General features: G+C 36.9%; 1 protein-coding gene and 1 non-coding gene across 4 annotated transcripts in view; one reads left to right on the top strand and one right to left on the bottom strand.

Moving 5' to 3' along the window:
- The window catches only part of CEP128 (centrosomal protein 128), a 448,858-nt gene that overhangs the window by 379,054 nt on the left and 45,040 nt on the right, over positions 1-24,764 (bottom strand). For all 3 annotated transcript variants that reach the window (XM_060097969.1, XM_060097967.1, XM_060097968.1), the window contains 3 exons: positions 22,679-22,770; positions 18,858-18,930; positions 5,901-6,017 (listed from right to left, as the gene is read on the bottom strand). In XM_060097969.1, coding sequence (XP_059953952.1) covers positions 5,901-6,017; positions 18,858-18,930; positions 22,679-22,770 — 282 coding nt within the window. The remainder of the gene's footprint in view (positions 1-5,900; positions 6,018-18,857; positions 18,931-22,678; positions 22,771-24,764) is intronic.
- TRNAE-CUC (transfer RNA glutamic acid (anticodon CUC)) lies at positions 11,688-11,760 on the top strand. Its single transcript has one exon. It is a non-coding gene; the product is annotated as a tRNA-Glu (tRNA).

Genomic DNA, 24,764 nt, shown 5'->3' with positions numbered 1-24,764 from the left:
GGGCAAAGCGGAGAGATTCCCGCACAGAGGTTCGGTGCCGACCAGCACCCACCAGCCTGAGGCTTGTCTGTTCGCCCGCTGGGGCGGGTGGGGGTTAGGAACTGAGGCTCGGGCTTCAGAGGTCAGACCGCAAGGAGAAGACTGGGGTTGGCTGAGTAAACACAGCCTGAAGGGGGCCAGTGCACCACAGCTAGCCAAGAGAGAGTCCAGGAAAAAGTCTGGAACTGTCTAAGAGTCAAGAGACCATTGTTTCAGTGTGCGCGAGGAAAGGGGATTCAGAGCACCACCTAAATGAGCTTCGAAGACAGGCGCGAGCCACGGCTATCAGTGTGGACACCAGAGATGGGCATGAAACACTAACACTGCTGCTGCAGCCACCACAAATCCTGTGTGCAAGCACAGGTCACTATCCACACCTCCCCTCCTGGGAACCTGTGCAGCCTGCCACTGCCAGGGTCCCGTGATCCAGGGACAACTTCCCTGGGAGAACACACAGCGTGCCCCAGGCTGTTGCAACATCATGCCAGCCTCTGCCGCCACAGGCTGGCCCCGCATTCCATACCCCTCCCTCCTCCAGGCCTAAGTGAGCCAGAGGCCCCTAATCAGCTGCTACTTTAACCCCCTCCTGTGTGGGCAGGGAACAGACACCCTTAGGCAACCTACACACAGAGGTGAGGCCAAAACCAAAGCTGAACCCCAGGAGCTGTGCAAACAAAGAAGAGAAAGGGAAATTACTCCGAGAAGCTTCAGGAGCAGTGGATTAAATCCCCAGAGTCAACTTGATGTACCCTGCATCTGTGGAATAGCTGAATAGACAACGAGTCATCCCAAAAGTAGGCGGTGGACTTTGGGAGCAACTGTAGACTTGGGGTTTGCTGTCTGTGACTGCCTTGTTTCTGATTTTTATGTTTGTCGTAGTATAGTTTTTAGCACTTGATATCACTGGTGGATTTGTTTATTGCTTTGGTTGCTCTCTTCTTTCTTTACTTCTTTTTTAATTTTTTTATGTTAATAATTATTTTACTTTAATTATTTTATATTTTTTAATATTTTTAATATATTTTTTATTTCTTCTTTCTCTTTTTCTCCCAATTCTTCTGAGCTGTGTGGTTGACAAGGTCTTGGTGCTCTAGCCTGCTGTCAGGCCTGAGCCTGTGAGGTGGGAGAGCCAAGTTAAGGACACTGGGCCATGAGAGACCTCCAGACCCCATGTAATATTAATTGGCAAGAGCTCTCCCAGAGATCTCCATCTCAATGCTAAGACCCAGCTCTACTCAACAGCCAGCAAACTCCAGTGCTGGACACCCCATGCCAAACAACTAGCAAGATAGGAGCACAACCCCACCCATTAGCAGAGAGGCTGCCTAAAATCATACCAAGTTCACAGACACCCCAAAACACACCACCGGATGTGGCCCTGCCCAGCAGAAAGACAAGATCGAGCCCCACCCAACAGAATACAGGCACCAGTCCCCTCCACCAGGAACCCTTCACAAGCCCCTGAACCAACCTTACCCACTGGGGGCAGACACCAAAAACAAAGGGGAACTATGAACCTGTAAACTGAGAAAAGGAGACACAAAACACACTAAGTTAAGCAAAATGAGAAGACAGAGAAACACATAGCAGAAGAAGGAGCAAGGTAAAAACCCACCAAACAAGAAACAAGAAAAATCTCAAATAAACAACCTAAACTTATACCTAAAGCAATTAGAGAACAAAGATCCCACAAAATTAGCAGAAAGAAAGAAATCATAAAGATCAGATCAGAAATAAATGAAATAGAAACAAAGAAAACAATAGCAAAGATCAATAAAAAACTAAAAGCTGTTTTTTTGAGAAGATAAACAAAATTGATAAACCATTAGCCAGACTCATCAAGAAAAAAGGGAGAAGACTCAAATCAACAGAATTAGAAATGAAAAAGGAGAAGTAACAACTGACACTGCATAAATACAAAGGATCGTGAGAGATTACTACAGGCAACTGTATGCCAATAAAATGGACAACCTCGAAGAAATGGACTAGTTCTTAGAAAAGCACAAGCTTCCGAGACTGAACCAGGAAGAAATAGAAAATATAAACAGACCAATCAAGCACTGAAATTGAAACTGTGATTAAAACTCTTCCAACAAACAAAAGCCCAGGACCAGATGGCTTCACAGGTGAATTCTGTCAAACATTTAGAGAAGAGCTAACACCCATCCTTCTCAAACTCTTCCAAAATATAGCAGATGGAGGAACACTCCCAAACTCATTCTACAAGGCAACCATCACCCTGATACCAAAATCAGACAAAGATCTCACAAAAAAAGAAAATTACAGACCAATATCACTGATGAATATCGATGAAAAAATCCTCAACAAAACACTAGCTAATAGAATACAACAGCACATTAAAAGGATCATCATATACCATGATCAAGTGGGGTTTATCCCAGGAATGCAAGGATTCTTCAATATATGCAAATCAATCAATGTGATAAAACATATTAACAAACTGAAGGAGAAACACCATATGATCATCTCAATAGATGCAGAAAAAGCTTGACAAAATTCAACACCCATTTATGATAAAAAAACTCTCCAGAAAGTAAGCATAGAGGGAACTTACCTCAACATAATAAAGGCCATATATGACAAACCCACAGCCAACATCGTTCTCAATGGTGAAAAACTGAAACCATTTCCTTTAAGATCAGGAACAAGACATGGTTGCCCACTCTTACCACTATTATTCAGCATAGATTTAGAAGTTTTAGCCACAGCAGTCAGAGAAGAAAAAAGAAATAAAAGGAATCCAAATGGGAAAAGAAGTAAAACTGTCACTGTTTCCAGATGACATGATACTATACATACAGAATCCTAAAGATGCTACCAGAAAACTACTAGAGCTAATCAATGAATTTGGTAAAGTAGCAGGATACAAAATTAATACACAGAAATCTCTTGCATTCCTATACACTAATGATGAAAAATATGAAAGTGAAATTAAGGAAATACTCCCATTTACCACTGCAACAAAAAGAATAAAATACCTAGGAATAAACCTACCTAAGGAGACAAAAGACCTGTATGCAGAAAACTTTAAGACACTGATGAAAGAAATTAAAGATGATACAAATAGGTGGAGAGATATACCATGTTCTTGGATGGGAAGAATCAACATTGTGAAAATGACTCTACTACCCAAAGCTCTCTATAGATTCAATGCAATCCCTATCAAACTACCACTAGCATTTTTCACAGAACTAGAACAAAAAATTTCACAACTTGTATGGAGACACAAAAGACCCCGAATAGCCAAAGCAATCTTGAGAAAGAAAAACGGAGCTGGAGGAATCAGGCTCCCAGACTTCAGACTATACTACAAAGCTACAGTAATCAACACAATATGGTACTGGCACAAAAACAGAAACATAGATCAATGGAACAGGATAGAAAGCCCAGAGATAAACCAACACACATATGGTCACCTTATCTTTGAAAGGAGGCAAGAATATACAATGTAGAAAAGACAGCCTCTTCAATAAGTGGTGCTGGGAAAACTGGGCAGCTATATGTAAAAGAATGAAATTAGAACACGTCCTAAGACCACACACAAAAATATGCTCAAAATGGATTAAAGACCTAAATATAAGGCCAGACATTATAAAACTCGTAGAGGAAAACATAGGCAGAACACTCTATGACATAAATCAGCAAGATCCTTTTTGACCCACCTCTTAGGCAAATGGAAAAAAATAAATAAATAAACAAATGGGACCTAGTGAAACTTACAAGCTTCTGCACAGCAAAGGAAACCATAAACAAGACGAAAAGACAACCCTCAGAATGGGAGAAAACATTTGCAAACGAAGCAACTGACAGGATTTTTCTCCAAACTTTACAAGCAGCTCATGCATCTCAAGATCAAAAAAACAAACAACCCAATCCAAAAATGGGCAGAAGACCTAAACTGACATTCCTCCAAAGAAGATATACAGATTGCCAACAAACACATGAAAGGATGCTCAACATCACTAATCATTAGAGAAATGCACATCAAAACCACAATGAGGTATCACCTCACAACAGTAAGAATGGCCATCATCAAAAAATCTACAAACAGTAAATCCTGGAGAGGGTGTGGAGGAAAGCAAACCCTCTTGCACTGTTGGTGGGAATGTAAATTGATACAGCCACTATGGAGAGTAGTATGGAGGTTCCTTAAAAAACTTAAAATAGAACTATCATGTGACCCAGCAATCCCACTACTGGGCATATACCCTGAAAAAAACATAATTCAAAAAGAGACATGTACGACAATGTTTATTGCAGCACTATTTACAATAGCCAAGACATGGAAGCAACCTAAGTGTCCATCGACAGACGAATGGATAAAGATGTGGCACATATATACAATGGAATATTACTGATCCATAAAAAGAAACAAAATTGAGTTATTTGTAGTGAGGTGGATGGATATAGAGTCTCTCATACAGAGTGAAGTAAGTCAGAAAGAGAAAAACAAATACCGTATGTTAACACATATATGTGGAATCTAAAAAAAAGAAAAGAAAAGGTTCTGATGAACCTAGGGGCAGGACAGGAATAAAGACGCAGACATACAGAATGGACTTGAGGATATGGGGCGGGGGAAGGGTAAGATGGCATGAAGTGACAGAGTTGCATTGACATATATACACGACCAAATGTAAAACAGATAGCTAACGGGAAGCAGCCACATAGCACAGGGAGATCAGCTCTGTGCTTTGTGACCACCTAGAGGGGTGGGATAGGGAGGGTGGGAGGGAGACTCAAGAGGGAGGGGATATGGAGATATATGTATACATATAGCTGATTCACCCTGTTATACAGCACAAACTAACGCAACATTGTAAAGCAATTATACTCCAATAAAGATGTAAGATAAATTAAAAAATTAAAAATTTTAAAAACCTATATGTTAAGTCATAGTATTGATCCAATGTTAATTTCCTTTGACTACAGAAGAGAATGTACACACCATATTATTTAGATTTAAAAGTATTTACATCATGTCAGCAACTAGCTCAAAAAATGTTTAGATATACATATATATGGAGATACATATATAAAACAGTAAAGCAAGTCTGGTAAAATATGAATACTGGGGTAATCGAGGTAAAGGATATAAAGAAATCCTTTGTTCTAATTATTCAGCTTCTTCATAAGTCTAAAATTTCGAAATAAAAATGTTACCTAAAGTGTAAGTAACCTCCGTTTTGAATTGGTTTGATGATAGTCTAGGCCAAGGATCCGCAAACTTTTTCTATAAAGGGCCAGTCAATACTAATTTTAAGCTTTGTGGGACATATAGTCTTTTTCACAACATCTCAACTCTGCCATTGTGTCCCAAAAGCGCCCACAGACAAACTGAAAATGAATGGGAGTGGCTGCGTTTCAATAAAACTTCATTTACAAAAATCGTCAATGGGACAGATTCAGCCCATAGGCCAGTTTGTTTACCCCTGGTCTAGTTCACACCAAAGAAAATTAATCCAAATAATTGTACTTCCAGTTAACATGTATTCAGCACATGCTAGACACTACATTAAGTGCTTTACCCACATTAACTTATTTACCCCTGCACCAATGTGATCAAGTAAATACTATTATTATTTCCATTTTCCACATAGGAAATGGGCCTAGAGAAATGAAGGAACTTGCCCAAGGTCACACAGCCAGTAAGGTGTAGACTCTGGGTTTGAACCAGGTAGGCTTGTCTTCACACAATGAACTATAACCAATATGCTATACTTCTACAGACTGAACTATACTTTCACATGCAACAACTAAGGAACTATAACCATTTTAACAATAGCTAAATAACCACCAAAACTCAAGATTTACATTCCAAGAAGGTATTTTTCACAAACCTCCTGTAGCTGCAAAGAAATAAGTCCCAGTTGATCCTGCCGTCTTTCCACCAGCTCTCTTTCCGTACGCATCTCTCTTTCTATTTCCTGAAGCCGTCGTTCTACCCGATCTGAAACCTTAACATGAATAAAGAGAAAAGTGAGATTACAGAACTGTTAGGCAAAAAAAGACTAAAACTGAAGAGATATTTTACTCCAGATACACTATCGCCTAAAGCATTTAAGATTGGCTTATTTGTAGAATCCTTTATAATGACACTATTATAAAAGAGGTCACAAAAAAATTGACTAGAAGTTGCAATAGTAAACAGTCATTAGTCTCCAATTAATCCAAACCTGGATCCCAATAAAGGACTTAAATTTTCCAAAGTAGAATATAATATGTCAAAAGATCAGAGTTAAAAATAATAAACTAGAAAAGAGTGCCCTCTGGTGAGTTAGAAGAAAAATACCAATTTTGCCTACAACTGCATTTATTACTCTATTAATGATAAACTGTTCTATCTATTTAGTTCTATTTCATTTTAATTATCTATAAGCGTGACCTGCCTAGGAAGGTTTTGATGTTTACATGCATCAAATAATTAAAAGGGCTTGTCAATCTTTGTTACTATGATCTGCTAAAAATAAACCAGCTGTGAAAGATCAAAAACTAAAGTCAAACTGCAAAGTGTTTAATTGGGACTCTCTAAAATAAACTTGAAAGAATTTTCTCTCTGATGCGAGATCTTCCTTGCTAAAAGTTGTGCAAATGCAAACACACTTCAGGAGCATCACTATACAGTCCCCTAAATAAAATATACACTATTTGACTATTTGTGTATATTTCAGGGAGGAGGTACAGTAGATAGAAGAGAAGCAATAAATACAGCCCTGTTATAAGAAATCTTTTGCCATAAATTCTATAGAGTCAAGAAAGGTCCTGGTCACAAGGGATCTTACTGGGGCAAGAGGAATGTTCTAAACTGGATTATGGTGATAGCTGCACAACCCTGTACTTCACTAAAAATCACTGAATTTTACACTTAAAGCAGATTAATTTTATGGTAAATTACACCTCAAGTCAGGTTGTTTTTTAAAAAGACATTGGTAAACATAAGTTTAATTAGTCAATAAAGGCTGAGCAAAAATATTCCATCAAAAAATTAGCAGTTAACATTTACTAAGACTGGTAAGTCTTGGGTTTCCAACTTCGAGTGCTGAAAAGCGATTAAGATGTTTACTATGATATTCACAGTGCTTTACTAAAACATCAAAATACCCTTCAGCATCAAGCTTCTAATTTATCCTAACAATCAACCTTAATATCCCAACAATTTACTATTGCCTCTGAAATAAAGGCAGTATCTGCTGTTATAGAAAACAATATTATAAATAAATACTGAAAAATAAAAAGTTAATTCATTCCATTTTTACAAAATGGAAATATATCGTTCACTCAATATAAAAAGTAATTAATAGCAACACTTATCAAAAATAAATAACAGGGGGCTTCCCTGGTGGCGCAGTGGTTGAGAGTCCACCTGCCGATGCAGGGGACACGGGTTCGTGCCCTGGTCCGGGAAGATCCCACATGCTGTGGAGCGGCTAGGACCGTGAGCCATGGCCGCTGAGCCTGCGTGTCTGGAGCCTGTGCTCCGCAATGGGAGATGCCACAACAGTGAGAGGCCCGCGTACCACAAAAAAAAATTAAAATAATAAATAAATAACAGGGAACAACCTCAAGCACATTAGGATGGCTATTAACAAAAATACAGAAAACAGGTGCTGGGGAGGCTGCAGGGGAACTGAAACCCTGGTGCACTGGTGGTGGTTTGTAAGAGTGGGCGGCCGCTATGGAGAAGAGTGTGGTAGTTCCTTAAAAAATAAAAGCAAAGGTACCATATGATCCAGCAATTCCATTTCTAGGCATATGCCTAAAAGAACTGAAATCAGGGTCTCAAAGAGATATATGCGCACACCCATGTTCAAAGCAGCATCATCCACAATAGCCAAAATGCGGAAGCAACTCAAGTGTTCATTGACAGATAAATGGATAAACCAAATGTGGTTTACACGTACAATGGAATATTATCCAGCCTTAAAAAGGAAGACATCCTTACACTTGCTACAACATGAGTGAATCTTGAAGGCCTTATGCTAAGTGAGATCCAATCACAAAAAGACAAATACTGTATCATTCCACTTATATTAGGTATGTAGAATAGTCATATCCATAGAAACCGAAAATAGAATGGTAGTTGCCAGGGACTGGGGGAAGGGGGAATAGGTAGTTGTTTAATGGGTGTAGTTTCAGTTTTGTAAGATTAAAAGAGTTCTGTATTTGGTTGCACAACCACGTGAAGGTATATAACACTACTAAACTGAACACTGAAAAATGGATAAGATGGTAAATTTTAGGTTATATGTATTTCACAATTAAAAATAAACAAACAAATATAGAATAAAAAATTTTTTAAATCTGCTAATACCACCTAGCACGAAAAATATAATGCTAAGTACTTTGCTGTATACTTCCAGAAATTTTTCTATGCATACGTGTATGACCAAACACATATCAATTTCATTTAAATTTTTAAACAAAAATTGGGTGTTATACATAGTATTTTATAGATTTTTTCAGTTTATATATATATATATTTCTATATTTGTTTTCCACAGATCACAGACAACTTTCCATGACAACGAATCTACATCCTCATTTTTAGCAAAGGCATAGTTCTCTGTAATTGATTAAAATAATTCCCTGTTGATAATGGGATAACAATTAATATTTATTTTTAAATATTAACATCTCAGTGATGAGATGTTACTTCAATGATTAGGTTATAAAAATTCTAACTTTCAATCCTGCTAGCATGTTCTCTCTTGCCTTCTCACTTGCTTGCTCGAATGAAGCAAGCTGCCATGTTGTGAGATGCTCTGTGGAGAAACCACGTGTCAAAGAAACAAAAGAGGCCTCTGACCAACAAGTCATGATGCTTGATGCTTCAGTCCATTAACCTAAAAGGAACTGAATGAGCGAGGAAGCAGATCCATTCCAGTCAAGGATTGAGATGACTGCAGCCTGTGAGAGACCCAGAGCCAAACAACCCAGCTAAGCCATGCCTGCATTCCAAACCCACAGAAACTGTGAAATAATAAAAGTTTTAAGCCACTGAGTTTGGGGAGATTTGTTATGCAGCCATAGATGACTAATGCAATTTTAAATTGGTTTTCAAATAAATCCTCACCCAAGAAATAAAGAGTCTGATGAAGAAAAAAATATATATATTCTCCACTCCATCCACAAAATGTCTATCCATTTCATAGAATTTTGTTCTCCATTTCAAACTATTACAACCCCCCCATTTCTTCCATGGTAAAGGAATTTTAACTAGACAGGTGGCTACAAAATATAATCAATACGTTTTCTGGCCTCTTCAGCTGCTAGCTGGCCATGTGACTTAAATTTTGGTAAATGGGATACATGCCTAAGTGTTGTGACAACTTCAAGAAATTATCCATAAAGGATAGCGCATAGGCACCTTTTGCTCTCATACTCATTCCTTCCTCTGTCTTGCTGCCTAGTACACAGATGCTGCCATCTCCGACCATAAATCTGAGACCATAACAGCAGGAAAAACAAAAAGAGCATGACAGGAAGAGCCTGAAACTATTACCGACTGTAGATCAGTACACGTGGAACCCTGAACTCCCTACTTAAGACTTTCCCACAAGAAAGAAATAACTTAGTCTTTTTTTCCCAATCACTATTATGTGGGGTTTTCAGTTATTTACGGCTGAAACTGATCTTAACTGACAAAGAGAAGCACTTAGTGGAAGGCAAAATGCTAAGCAAATACAACTACTGCCTTATACAACCATCGGAACATGGGAAAAGAGTCATATCCTGCTCTGTTTTAGTCAAGCCTGAAGAAAACTATAAGTAATAAAATGAATAGGCACTATAGCTAGTCAGTATTGAGAAAAAATAAAACAGATACACAAACTAGCATGATTAAAAATGAAAAAACACAGAAAGTATTTTATGAATTTCAACAGTGGTAGAATTATAATCTGGTGGCCTGTAAGGCCACCAAAGTATCTTTATCGACCTAATCATCCAGACAGATCAATATGCTCAAACTACTTTCCTTTTTCTACTGCTAAAACACTGATTCACCCAACTCCAACTAAGTCAGCAACAGCCAAGGACCTAAAATACACATTTCTATAACTCCAGTTTTCTCTTTATCTATTCTTTCTCGTCTATGTCTACATTACATTCTGTATCAGTTAGGGTACAGTCTAGGCTCTCTCAAAAAGATCAAACATACATCAGCTCAAATAAGATTAGTATTATATGTGTGCTCTCTCATCTTACAGCCCAGAAGAAAGCAGGACAAGCTGGCAGGCCACTCTGCTCCCCGAGGTCATTCAGAGGTCCGGGTTCCTTCCATCTCTTGTTCTACCACCCCTAGGTAGTTATCCTCACCTGCCTGGTTTACACTGGGTTAGTGCAACATCCCCATTTAAACCCACATAAAGAGAAAGAAAGTCCCAGACAAGTGGATTTGTTTTCAAGGAGACAACCCAGAAGTTGCATGTACCACTTTTACTCACACTTAGTCACATGGTCACGACTTAGCCACACAGGAAAACTGAGACATGTCCTCTCTACCTGAGTAATCACATGCCTAGATAAAACTGCCAGGGGTGTGGAGAGGGCTGATAAGGGGAGGAAGATGCAGATCTGATACTAAAGGGAAGAAGAATCTCAATACAACGGGCCGATGAGAACTAACATAACTTCAACACACATATTATAATTTTAAGGTAAGCCACCTTTCATCCTTTTTTGGAAAAGAGTAAGATAAATGCTAATTCTCAGATGAAAGTATTAAAAAGAAGACATTTAGGGCTTCCCTGGTGGCGCAGTGGTTGAGAGTCCACCTGCCGATGCAGGGGACATGGGTTCGTGCCCCGGTCTGGGAAGATCCCACATGCCGTGGAGCGGCTGGGCCCGTGAGCCATGGCCACTGAGCCTGCACATCCAGAGTCTGTGCTCCGCAACGGGAGAGGCCACAACAGTGAGAGGCCCGCGTACCGCAAACAAAAATAAAGAAGACATTTAAAATACTAATTATAAAATTGAGCAGTATGTAACAAATTACAAATGCACATAGACTTTAATCTTGTAAATCCACTTCTAGAAATTTTTTCTACCAATTTACTTTCCCATGTGAAAAATGGTACATGTACAAGATCAATAATTGCAGTGCTGTGTATAAAAGAAAAGATTTAAACCACCGAAATGTCCATCAATATAAGACTGGTTAAATAAATTTTGGGACATTCATTCAATAGAATGCTTTAAATATTAAAAGAAAGGAATTAGGAAGCTCATGAGAGGCTAATATGGAACAATCTCAAATCTCAAAAATATATTAAGTGAAAAAGGCAATATACAGAACAGTGTGTTTATTAGGCTAACTGCTAACAATTAAATAACAAAAAAGGGAGAGCAGGAGAGGCCTCTCTCAGGGTAGTGACATTCAACAGGAGCCTTGAATGACAAAAGGGAGCTAGCCATGCAAAGAATTTGGGGAAATAAAAGTGAAGCCAGTGCAGAGATCATAAGGTAGGAATGAGTTTGGCAAATTCAAGGGACATAGAAAAAGCCAGATAATGCAGGCAGTATAGGCTATGCTAAGGTATTTGAAAAAGAAAAAGCTCAGGTAGGATTTTAAAAAGCATGGGAGTAATTCACTGTGATGACAATTTTTAAAAATCACTTGGGGGAATTCCCTGGCAGTCCAGTGGTTAGGACTCTGCACTCTCATTGCTGAGGGCCCAGGTTCAATCCCTGGTCAGGGAACTAAAATCCCGCAGGCTGTGTGGCGCGGCCAAAACATAAGAAATAAAATTAAAAATAATAAAATAAAATAAAAATCACTTGGTAACTGTCAGCACAGATATGGGCAATTGTAGGAGGTTAAGAGGCCAAGTTCAATGCAGTCTACTGCAGTGAACTCAATAAAAGTAACTGAACAGAAGTATTAGGCAGATACAGATGGAATTGAGCAAGATTTCAGAAATAAAAAGGACAAGATTTGATAATGGATTGGAAGTGTGGTATGTAGAAAAAGATGTGGAGTGAATCCTAGGTGACCACTGGATGGATTGTGATGCCCTTTCCTGAGACAGGGAAGACCAAAGCAAGAGCAAGTAAAAACAGTTCTAAACAGAATGGCATGGACTTTGTACCTAAGGACACAGCATATATTTGTAACTTTTGAATGATAAGATAATTCCCAATAATAAAAATTATTTTAAGGACTGCATTTATTATTGCCTCCTCACATTTACTTTCTATTTGTAAGACCTAAGGGAAAAATATTAACAACATCGTCCAATACTAAAAAATTCATTTTTATCAGAGTACATACCAATCAATCAAATTTACTACTAAAATATCAAAAAGTCCTGAATCTCTAAATTTAGTTATAAAAATAGCAAAATAGGGACTTCCCTGGTGGCGCAGTGGTTGAGAATCCACCTCCCAATGCAGGGGACACGGGTTCGAGCCCTGGCCCGGGAAGATAACATAAGTCGCAGAGCAACTAAGCCCATGCACTACAGCTCCTGGACCTGAGCTCTGCAGCCCACAAGCCACAACTACTGAGCCCACGTGCGGCAACTACTGAAGCCGCATGCCTAGAGCCCGTGCTCCGCAACGAGAGGCCCGCGCACCGCGGCGAAGAGTGGCCCCCACTCGCCACAACCAGAGAGAGCCCGCATGCAGCAACGGAGACCCAACACAGCCAAAAATAAATAAATATATTTATTAAATAAATTAATTAAATAAATAAATTAAAATAGCAAAATAACACAATAAAAATCAGAATACCTTTAAAGTTAGCATTTAATGAAAGGAGGTGAAACAAAAGCAAAAGCATTCTGTTTATAGTATTGTATTCTGGCTTTTCAATATGTTGATTCCTCAGATCTTTAATATCTGCTGGTTTAAAATCCATTCCAGTAAGTATTTGTTATATATCCTGCTGTTGTAATCTGTGCAATAACTATCTGACTAAACTCAGTGTTGAGAAAGTTTTTAGAGTCGATTAATGATCAACTCTTCCAGAAGTAGCTGGACCCACGTTTACATTTTTAATTTAAATAGTGACCCTCCTACAGAAATCAAAATAAAATTGTCTTTTTCTTCCATAAATATGCACTCATATCACATTCAAGAGGGTAAAGCCTAGATAACTAATAGACTAAAATTTCCCCTGTGGTATGAGGCACACAAAATATTGTTTATTATCACGATTGTTAACAGAAAATATTTTCCATAGCATCATGCTATAAATAATTTCTCCCTTCCAATGGGCAGTTTGAAAACAAAACAAACAAAATTATGTTTCCCAAAGGATTAACAAATTAAATCTTGGCGTGTTTGATAGGAATACTTTTTGCCCCTCAAAGAAAAATGTGTTCTATAAACTTTCAAGATGTATTTTAGTTACTGAGAAAATGCATGATAAACAATTGCAATCTCAGAATAATGCACAATAATTCTGATTAACAGGAGTTACCAAAAGAAAGTGAAATTGGTGGGAGATAGGAGCACTCATTCATTTTTCTTTATATATTTGTACAATATTTAAAAGTTTTCCACAGTGAATGTGCATCACTTTGGTAATTTTATTTTAAACTTAAACCTGGAGGGGGGAACACAGCTGCAGCCTCTGAGAAGTTTAATGCTCAAACAACAAAACTGCATCTTCCCTGACAACATGCTATCATGAATTCACAAATACAACACAATATGTCAAACAGTTACAAAATGTAAATGTTGACTTCAGTTGGAATAAGTGAGTCACAAAATCTATATTAAGCCTTGCACAGATTGAAAGTAAACATCATGTGGCCTTCAGAAGACCTTCTAAAATTCCACAATATTATTTTTAAGTTTTGCATTAGGCAATTGTTTCTTAATCAGAACTACATACACCCATGTGAAGTTTGACATGCTCTCTGTACAGTTATGAGACAACCCTACTTTGAAAGCAAATTACAGAAAGCACAAAGCAAGGTGTAACATCACAACTTGATGCGAGGAACTAGCAGATGAACAATTCAACCAAGTGCACAGTTAGGTGTGTATGATTTTCCAGGTTTTGACAACATAAAAAGATGTGCCCTGATGAGCTGGGCCCACTGGACAGTTGAGTAAACAAGTAAGTTGTACAAACCAATTACACCAAAGAGCTGAGCACTAGTGAGGTGTGACATCTATGGAATAGCTGTGCAATCATAGCTTTTATCTGATGTGGGATAATTCCTGATGCACAGTAATGATGAGAGAACTCAGGCTTTCTTTGAATTCAGCTGCTAAGATTGAACTCAGTGATTATATTTTAGACCCACATTAACACTCTAGACTATATAGACAGTACTTACTAATTTTACTTGCTATATGAAAGAAATATAAATGAAGTAGCTCAGGTTCTCTTGTAAAAGTGGCAAAAGGTGAAACTTAAAAAATGTAATGTGCATTATGCAAATTAGCATTTCAAACTCCCCAAACTCAAACTATCCCACCTATCTAACAATGTCAAAAACCAGCATGACCACTGGATATGTCCACGGCTTAGTCAGATCTATAAGGATCTCAGCAGAACATTGAAGACATCTGAGTTTGGATCAAAGCCCTCGATACAAGCATGCTCACGAGTTGTATACCTATGTAGCAAGTAATAGAAGCCTCATACAAGTGCATTAAGAATCACAAACATAGTAATGGAATCTGATAGATATAAAAAGATTCAGGGAGTTTCACTTCTAAAAATGACAGACTAGATAATTCAGACCAATCCTTCCACTGAAAATAACTTAAATAGCAAGAAATAATACTTTAAATATCTGTTTTAAGGCATTGGAAAGCTAAAGAGATAAAGACATATGAGACCAAGATGCAAGAGAATAAAGAAACCCAAAGAGGTCAGTCTATCATTTCTCTCTCAAATATCAGCCTATTTCAGAAAAGGCAGCAGAGACACTGAGAAGCTGAATAGTTTTTCAACAGATGCATAGGGTTAAAGAGGAAAAACAAGCTGAGAGCCCTTCTCAGGAAGGGGGTCCCTGGTTAAACTTCTCCATCCCCACATCCCAGACTGTGGAATGGAATCTTGAAGGACTATACACTAGCAGGAAGGATGAATCAGAAATAGTTGAAACCTGGCACTAAAGTTTAACACTGAAATATCTCAACAATAAATGATAAGGTAATTCATGAGTGCTCTGGCCCCTAATCTAATCTGTAACCAAAAGGAAACATGTCCTTTCATACATAATAATTATCAAATTATCTATGCAAGTTTACTTTGAAGAGAATGAAATAGTTTCTGTCATCAAAAATAACTAGACAATCAAAAGTAAACAGAAGGCAAAAACAATGTGATCAAAATCCCAGGAAAATAAGACATAACAGAAACAGACCTATAGAAGATCTAGATGATGGAGTTATGAGACACAGATACACAGTTTGAGGATTAGAACTACAAAGTAAAAAGAAAAGAAATAAAAATTCTAGAAACGAAATATGTAATAACTGAAAATAAAAATCAGTGGGTGGTTTTAATAGATTTGATTCAGCTGAAGAAAGGAACTAAATGAAAGGTCAGAAGAAAACATTCCAAATGAAGAATGGAGAAACAAATTTTAAAAATTATAAAAATGGGGCTTCCCTGGTGGCGCAGTGGTTGAGAGTCCGCCTGCCGATGCAGGGGACATGGGTTCGTGCCCCGGCCCAGGAAGATCCCACGTGCCGTGGACCGGCTAGGCCCGTGAGCCATGGCCACTGAGCCTGTGCATCCGGAGCCTGTGCTCCGCAACGGGAGAGGCCACAATAGTGAGAGGCCCACGTACCACCAAAAAAAAAAAAAAAAAAATACATGATAGTAAAAGAAAAGTGGAGAATGAGGTTAATGGAGTTAGAGTTTCTTAGATCCCTGCACTTGCTAGGAAGAGCTTAAAGTGCTAATTTATACTAGATTTAATAAATCAAGGATGCATATTCTAATCCTTACATTAGCCATAAAAACAATAAAAAAATAAGGTACAATTAGCAAGATAATAAATATGAAAAATGGAAAAATGAAAACTAATAAATCCAAAGGACGGAAGAAAAAATTTAAAAAACAACAGAGGTGGAACCAGTAGAAAGCAAATAGTTAAGATGGTAGATTTATACAAACTAAATCAATATTTACATTAAATGTAATAGGGTAGATCTTCCAAATGAAAAACAAGGATAATTATATTTTTTAAATGTTAAATGATACTCTATAAAATAGCATAAAAATATCAACTCCAAGGCATAAATCTTATAAACAATGTATTAAATAGAAGACCTCTGGATAAAAAACTATAAAAAATTATTGGAGGGATTTGCTATGTTCATAATTGGAAAACTCAATATGTAAATAGTTGTATTCTCTCCAAGTTGACCTACAGAAACAATGTAATCCAGTCAAGATCCCAGTAGGCTTTTAAACAATTTCATATTGATTCTAAAATGTAAACAGAAATGCAAAGAGTAAAAAACAAACAAGACAAGCTTGAAAAACAAAGTAAAAGGACTTACTCTACCATATTACAACTTATCAGAAAGCAACAGTAATCAAGACAGTGTGATATGAGCACTGGGATAGATGTATTAACTAGATGACTGAACGAAGAGTCCAGTAACAGATGCCCGCACATATGAACATCTGATTTATGACCAAGACAGGACTGTAAAGTAGTGGAGAAAGGGTGGTAAATGAAACTGAATCAATTGGATATCCATATAAAATGTATGACCTCTACTTCACACCAGAAACAAATATCAATTCCAAGTACATACTAGATCTTAATGTGAAAGGTAATACACTATCCTTCTAGAAGATTATATAAGGGAATATTTTGATGACCTTAAGATGGGGAACAATTTCTCAAATAGGTCAAAAAAGCACTAACCACAAAAGAAAAGATGGAAAATGAACTAAATTAAATTTTAACAAAAGGTTCCATTAAGAGAGTTTTAAAAATAAGAAGCAGCAGCTGTAGAATAGGAGACAATATTTGCAATACGGATAACTGACAAAGTGCTTGTATACTAAATATATAAAAACCTCCCACAAATCAATAACAAAAAGACAATCAAGCCAGTAAAAAAAGTGGGCAAAAGAAGCAAACTGGCATTTCAAAAAAGAAAATAGCCAATAGCTGACAAACATATGAAAAGGTGCTCATCATCATTAGTATTCATGAAAATGCCAATAAAACCATGCTGAGATACTGTAAGCACCTAACATAATGGCTACTAATGAAAGACTAATAATACCAAGTCTTTGAAAAGCAACACAATTTCTCATATGCTGCTAGTAAGAGTGTAAATTAGTGAAGCCACTTTGGACACCTGTTTATCAGTATCTACTAAATTGGAAGGCACCTAACAATTGCACTCCATGTTACATACCAACAGAAATGCAAACATGTGCACTAAAACAATAAGATTGGTAGCAGTAGATTATGCGTAATAGCCCACAATTTGAAATAATTCAAATACCTATCATAAAATGTTAAAAAATATTGCAGTATATCCATACGATGCAATACTAAGGAGCAATAAAAAAATGAACAAACTGCAAGTACATGACACATCACCCAGAAATATCACAATCATGATCAGCAAAAGAAGTCAGACACACAAAAAATGCCCTACATGGTTCCATTTATATAAAAAGTTCAAAACAGGCAAAATTAATCTATAGGTTTAAAAGTCAAAATAGTGGTCAGAAAAGGAGAAATTAGTGATTGGGAGGGGGAATAGGAGGCTTCTTGTGAACTGGCAATGTTCTATTTCTAGATCTGGGTGGTGGTTTCATGGGTGTGCTCACCTTGTAATAATTCATCAAGCTATATATAATAATGCATGTACTTTTCTATAAGTACATTGTACCTCCAAACTTTTTAAATTAAAAATAAGAGAAAATAAGTTGATCTCTTTGAAAATAGAGCATATCCATCTCTTAGCATATGTGGCCAATAAATTCAAACTCCAAAATAAACTCAGCACATCTATGTAAGAAACTGTAAACACAGTAACATCTGTAGAAAAATTACAACTGGAGAAAAATTATTTGCTTTTATTAGGAAACTCTCAATTTTAATAAAACAAGTTAAGAAAATTCTGCTACTATCCCTTGTCTTACAAAATCAACGTTTTTGTGGTAAATGAATGAATACACATTGCTCCTGAAGTGGATAAGTTTGCAACAGTTTAGTGACAATTTCTAATGATATTTTTCTCCTAAAAAAAGAAAAAGAACAACCTGATGATGCAAAGAAATGGACAATGTATGTACTTCATTTTTTATTTTAATTCCATCAACAATAGTGATTTGATAAAAAGAAATCACTTAATAATGAGTGTCAACAATCTGAGTTTGAGATAATAAAACTCGAGAATTAGGGGTTTTTTTCAATCAACACCACGTCAAACAGAAAACAGAGAGCAAGGATCTCTTTGCAGCAACGCTGATTACACGCTTCTGTGAGATGACCTGAAAATACTTAATGGGGAGTGCTACAGAGTCACTACCAAAAAATTCTGTATTTCTCAAATATCATTTAATAAAAACCACAATATCACTGAGTCAATAAAATTTAAAATCTCTTTCAAATATTCATAACTCTAAAAATTAATTCTATCTCTAATATACTACCACTATAAATATTTCAAACTTAAATACCTAAAATTCATGAATATTTTATAAGAGGTGCAAGAACATATTTTTAGACAAAATGGCATATACTACCCAAAAAGTTAAAATCTAGTAAACTTCACTATGATTACAACCAGCTCAATCACTCTACCACCTGTGTATGAAATAAAACTTTCTATATATAAAGAGTTCTCACCACTTCTTGTTTTGGGGTTTCATTAAGTTTTTCAGTCAGTCCTTCCAAAGCCCTTTTTGTTTCAGCATCGGACCTAGGCACATAACAAAAAAAGAGTATTTTTAAGTTGGCTATTTGAGAAAATATACATAATTCGTGAAATTTACAACATCATAATATGTTATTACATAATACTCTGCTGCAGTTGTTCTTAGACGTTAGCAAACCTATGAAACACCTGGAGGACTTGTTGCAAACACAGTATCTATCAGTAGATATGCAATGGAGCCCAAGAATGTACATCCCTACAAATTCCTAGGTGATGCTGATACTGACAATCTGGGGACTACACTTTGAGAAACAATGCTATACTAGATCACCTTCATAAACAAACACACTGCAATATCTCCCATTTTAAATTAAGAAGAATGAAAGAAGTAAGGAGGACAATGATCTCACATCCTCTCCAGGAATTCGTAATCAAATTATATCTGAGTGTGCTGTACAAACTCTGTCCTCACTCATTTATCTCCCATTACCTTTTCCCCATCAAATTAATAACACACATGATAAATAATCAAATCATACAGGAAAACGTATAAAGAAAAGCAAAGCCCTTTCTCTCTCACACTTATCTGGTTCCAACCCCCGCTGGCAACCATGCTCAACTAATACATTCTCAATTCTTTTGCTGGCTACCTCCATCATTTTCAACTCTAGATATTTTCAACTCTGTTTTGAAATATTTAACTCACACTCCTCTTCAATTTCAGATAAATTTATTACTATTTTCAGTTCTTCTATTGGTTACCTGTGTAACTTAATACATTTATACCCATTATGAATTACTCCATCATAGAGAAATAATGCTTTTTGCTTACATTCTATCATGCTCACATTTTAGTCAGCTTCCTAGTTGGATCACTACCTTTCCTGTGCTTTTTTTTTTCTAGAGTTTTCCGTTACCTTTTGGCCTTACACGGGCCTTATTATCACATCATTGATATTTTTCTCCCACTTATTACTGAATCATCTACTAAGAATCTACTCCATTCTTCTTGACTACATTCTTCTCAAAGGATACTTACTTCCTGCTCGAATTCAGTGATTACTTTCTGGGCCTGCTATATGGCTATTATGCTGGAAATTACTTTCACTGAAGTCTCAGGTTAGTTTTACTATTTCTTATAACCTATATCTTCCTTTTTCTTGGTTGCCATTTTATCTTACTCATATGCCCCTAGTAATTTCCTCAGAAAGAAGTTATCTTAAACGGTAGACTTTCTAAGTCTTTAGATCTCTGAGAAAGTCTTTACTTGTACTTCTTTATTGGCTTTTGTGGTTCCATGTGCTGCTGGATTTCCCATACCTCACTAGCTCTTTCTTCTCAAGCCAGCTCCTCTTTTTATATGACTTCTAAATATTGGAACTCCTGGGCACTCAGCCCTGTCCTTGATGTTCTCCCTACAGTTTCTCTCTAGATATCATCCATTTCCATAGTTCCAAATACCACTGCTATATGCTTACCACACTTAAATTTATCTCTCTAATGGAGACTTCTCCTTTGAGTTCCAGAGTAAATATCTGGCTGCGTATTTTACATTCCCACTTGGATGTCTCACTGCCTAACATATCCAAGGCCAAACTCTTAATTTCTATGCCTCATCTACCCCCACCAGTCCTCCATATTTCAGGAAGTGGATTTACCATCTATTCAGTTACTCAAGTCAGAAATCTGAGAGTCATCCTTGGTTTATTCTCTCTTACCCCTCATATCCAATCCATTGCCAAATCCTAGCTCTCTGATCTCAAAATAAACTTGAAACATCCCTGTTCATCTCTCCCTTGCCATAATCCTGGTCAAGCCATCATCTCTCATGCTAATGCAACAGTCTTCTAGTTCGCCCTCCTCTAATCAATTTTTCATATGGCATCCAAAATAGGTAAGTTCTCAGTTAACTTTATATAATCCTTTCTAAAAGTTTGCTTTCTAAAAGTTTACTTATAATAAGTACACTTATTTTTATAAATAATAAGTGTACACTTATCATAAATAATAAGTGTACTCTTATTATTTATTGTACCTTTTGCAATAAATGTCATGAAAAAATTAAAAATTAGTAAGTAAATGAGAATATCAACCTTTCTGAATCATGTCGAAAGTTAAACCTAACAACTTCCTACCCAGAATTTTTATAAACATGAATTAAGAATTGTGGTCTAAGTAAAGCAGAACTGGATCCTAAATCTTCTTCATCCACAAAGTTAAGCCACCAAGATTCAGAAGAAAACTGACTCTTATTTTGGCTTTAATAAAATTTCTCTGCCTTACACATGCCCCTAGGTCACACAAACTATTAGCAGATGGTACCAGCCCATGGATAAGAAGACCCAGTCCACCACTGCATGTCCAAATGACCATTTAAACTAGTCAACTAAACCATCCCTGCAACTTCCCCTGTATCTTCCTACAGGACAACTACTTCCTGAAACTCATGTTCCTAATGCTTAATTTATACCCTTCCTTCAAATGTGGAAAAGCTATGTAATAAAGCCATTCCAAGAACATACTGTATTAGAATATTAATGCCATTCTGTTGAGTTTATCAATTTGTCAGAAATAAATACCTAAGTATTAAATTAACTGACTTGCCATTTAAAAGATTAATAACACAGCTCAATAATATAGTTTAAAATTCAGGAATTTAAATGCCTTATTCATATCAGCTATATGTCAAAATGATCTTGAACCACAGTGTACTATAAGTGGTAAAGAGCAGACACTCTGGGGCCTTACTGCCTAGATTTGAATTCTGACTCCAGCACATCCCTCCTTTGATCTCTAACAAGCTCAGTTACTTCATCTCTCTCTGCCCCTGTTTCCACAACAACAAAAAAATGGGGAAAATAATAATTACCACTTCATTAGAACTGTTGTAAGAATTAAACCTAATTCTACCTGACATGAAATAAGTGTTCAATAATATTTATTGGTGGTAGTAGTAATAATGGTAACAGTAAGGTCTTTTATTCTTATTACTAAATTTCCTGCCTTCCTCATACAGAAGCAGATAAGTTATGCAGACTATAGTTGACATTCAGATTTAACATTTACAGCTTTGACTCTTTTTGCTATAGCAACACAAAACTATCATGTGGAATGATTTCATTAGCTCGAGTACGAGTTAGCAAATGAACCTAGTAAACGAATTTCAATTCACCTTTTTCGTTCTCTAATCATTGCTATATATAGATTATGACTTTTGAGATGGTATAAATGTTTGTTCCTTGAAAAATATGGTCTCTAAATGAAAGTCACCTGTCACCACTGATGATGAAAATGAAGACAGTGAAGAAATCTTAAATAAAGTGATACCTCTTAGGGACTAACCAGAATTAACAAAATTGCAAAAACTGGGCAGACACAAACAACTAGCTTTTGAAGATTTCAACTGAAAGATAAAATGTCAGATTCTACAATGGCTCATGTCCACTGATGAATTCCACATTATGCTTTTATTTGCTCCAATATCGATCAATGGGTCTCTCTCTCCAATGTATTTGCAAACCTACCTCTTTACTAAGGTCTTGCAACATATCTTTCCATAATGTCAGCATGAAATAAAATGTTCTTAAAAATATGAAATTAATTTGTCTAACACTGAGTCATGATACATTGTAAATTCAAAGGGTTTTGAACTGTTCTATGAATATACTTTAAAATACTAGTATAAAAACATAGCACATTTTTTTTTGGAAATTCATGTAAACATGTCAATTATAGAACCTATTTTATTCTTCTAATAATTCATCCCTCAACAAAAATCATATTCAGCTTTTACCGGCTTCTTCTGGTAAGTTCCCGGTTGAAATCATCTCCAAGGCGAACTTGTTCACTGCTGAGGTCTCGGAGGGACTGATGAAAAGCATGAAACTAATAAAAGCAAAACAAAGTTATCCATTTAGGATTCTGTTGAATTCTTCCATGAAGATTCACTGAGGGTAAGAATAAGAACTTGCTCTTTGCAATAACACCCATATTTTATAATGTTATCAAGACCTAATAAAATGTTTTCTCTCGAAGAAAAGTTTTTAAAACTATATGTAACATTAACCATTACATCCGCTATAGTGCAGTATTTCACTCTTTATAGATACTCTCGAAAAGAGGTCTGGAAACTTTTCTGTAAACAGTAAAACAGCATATATTTCAGGCTTTCAGGTTCTATGGCCTGTGTCATAATTACTCAACTCTGCCATTATAGCACAAAAGTAGCCATAATCAAATGAGCATGGCTGTGTTACAGAACTTTATTCAACTAGACCACATGCCTCAGCATGCCAACCCATGCTGCCAAGAAACCCTTGCCCACATGCATGAGGAACCATGAACAAGAATGTATGGAGCAGCACTGTTCATGATGAGAACACTAAAAACAAACCAAAGTCCATTAAGAATGAAATGGAGATAAATGGCAATATATTCCTCCAGCGGAGTATCACACAGCAGTGAAAATGAAATGATCAAACCTACCTACACTCCAAAAACAAAACATTAAATGGAAAAGGAAAGTTACAAAATACACACTGCATTATTCCATCTATATAAAGTTTAACGCAGGCAATACTAAGCAAGATATAAGCAGTAAAAATATTTTTAAAAATCAAGAGAATGATTAACATAGAAGTCAAAATAGTTGATAGCCCTTGGGGAAAGGAGGAGTGTAAAAGAGGTTTGGGGTGTAATAAACCTCTATTTCTTGGTCTGGGTTGTAGTTACATGGATTTTTCATATTGTTGTACTTTTAATGGTAAATATGTAAATGTGTATGCTATACATGTATGTGTAGGCTATAATTTATAATAAAAAACTAAGTTATACAGACTTGCAGAAATAACAAATTGATTCATTTCAACAAATTCACATTGTGCAACTAACCAGTGCCAGCAACTGTGCTGGGAAACAAGTGTCATGGGAGACAGATATGTAAACAGAATCACAAATGCTGCACTGGGGCATTAAGAAAGTACACAGTCATATGGAGCTAAAGGTCGTCGTAAGAAATGGACTAAAACAAGGAAGAACAATTAAAAAGAAAGGAGCGGAGGTAATACAGCAGATGAACAACAGACCATTCACTTAGGTTTTACCATGATGATTTTCCAGTTTTGCAAAACAGAATCCTAGGTCTCATCTTTGACACCACCTTTTCACTTCATTCCCACCCTCCCCAAATGGTCATCTGATCTTCAAGACCTTTCATTTTATCCAACAAATAGTTTTTTTTGTTTTTTTTTTTTTGTGGTACGCGGGCCTCTCACTGTTGTGGCCTCTCCCGTTGCGGAGCACAGGCTCTGGACGCGCAGGCTCAGTGGCCATGGCTCACGGGCCCAGCCGCTCCGCGGCATGTGGGATCTTCCCAGACCGGGGCACGAACCCGTGTCCCCGGCATCGGCAGGAGGACTCTCAACCACTGCGCCACCAGGGAAGCCCATATCCAACAAATAGTTTTTAAATCTACCACTTTCTCTACAACTCCATTTATCCTAATCCAAATGGCCATCAGCTCACACCCAGAACACAGCAATATCCTTCTAATTGGTTTACCCACACTGACTCCATTTTCTACACTAGAGCCAGAGTGATCTTTTCAATGTAATTGTCACCTTCTTACATGGCTGTGCATGGTCTCAGGGTTTCACACTTCTTTAGCCACATGGCCTTCTTTAAATTACTCATAGGTGCTATCTTCCTCCCTGCCAAGGTATTTGTTCTACCTCAAATGACTCTTACTCAACTTCCGGATCTCAGCTCAATCAGCCTTTCTTTGGGAAGCCTTCCCTAACTGCGGCAGGTCCCTCTATAAAACACTCCTATAGCCCTATGCTTCCTTCCATTAGAGCATGCATCTCGGCTCATAATTATGG

This window comes from Mesoplodon densirostris, chromosome 4, assembly GCF_025265405.1.
Source record: "Mesoplodon densirostris isolate mMesDen1 chromosome 4, mMesDen1 primary haplotype, whole genome shotgun sequence".
In the NCBI taxonomy this organism is placed as follows: domain Eukaryota; kingdom Metazoa; phylum Chordata; class Mammalia; order Artiodactyla; family Ziphiidae; genus Mesoplodon; species Mesoplodon densirostris.
This window is presented reverse-complemented; position numbering and strand designations above follow the sequence as displayed.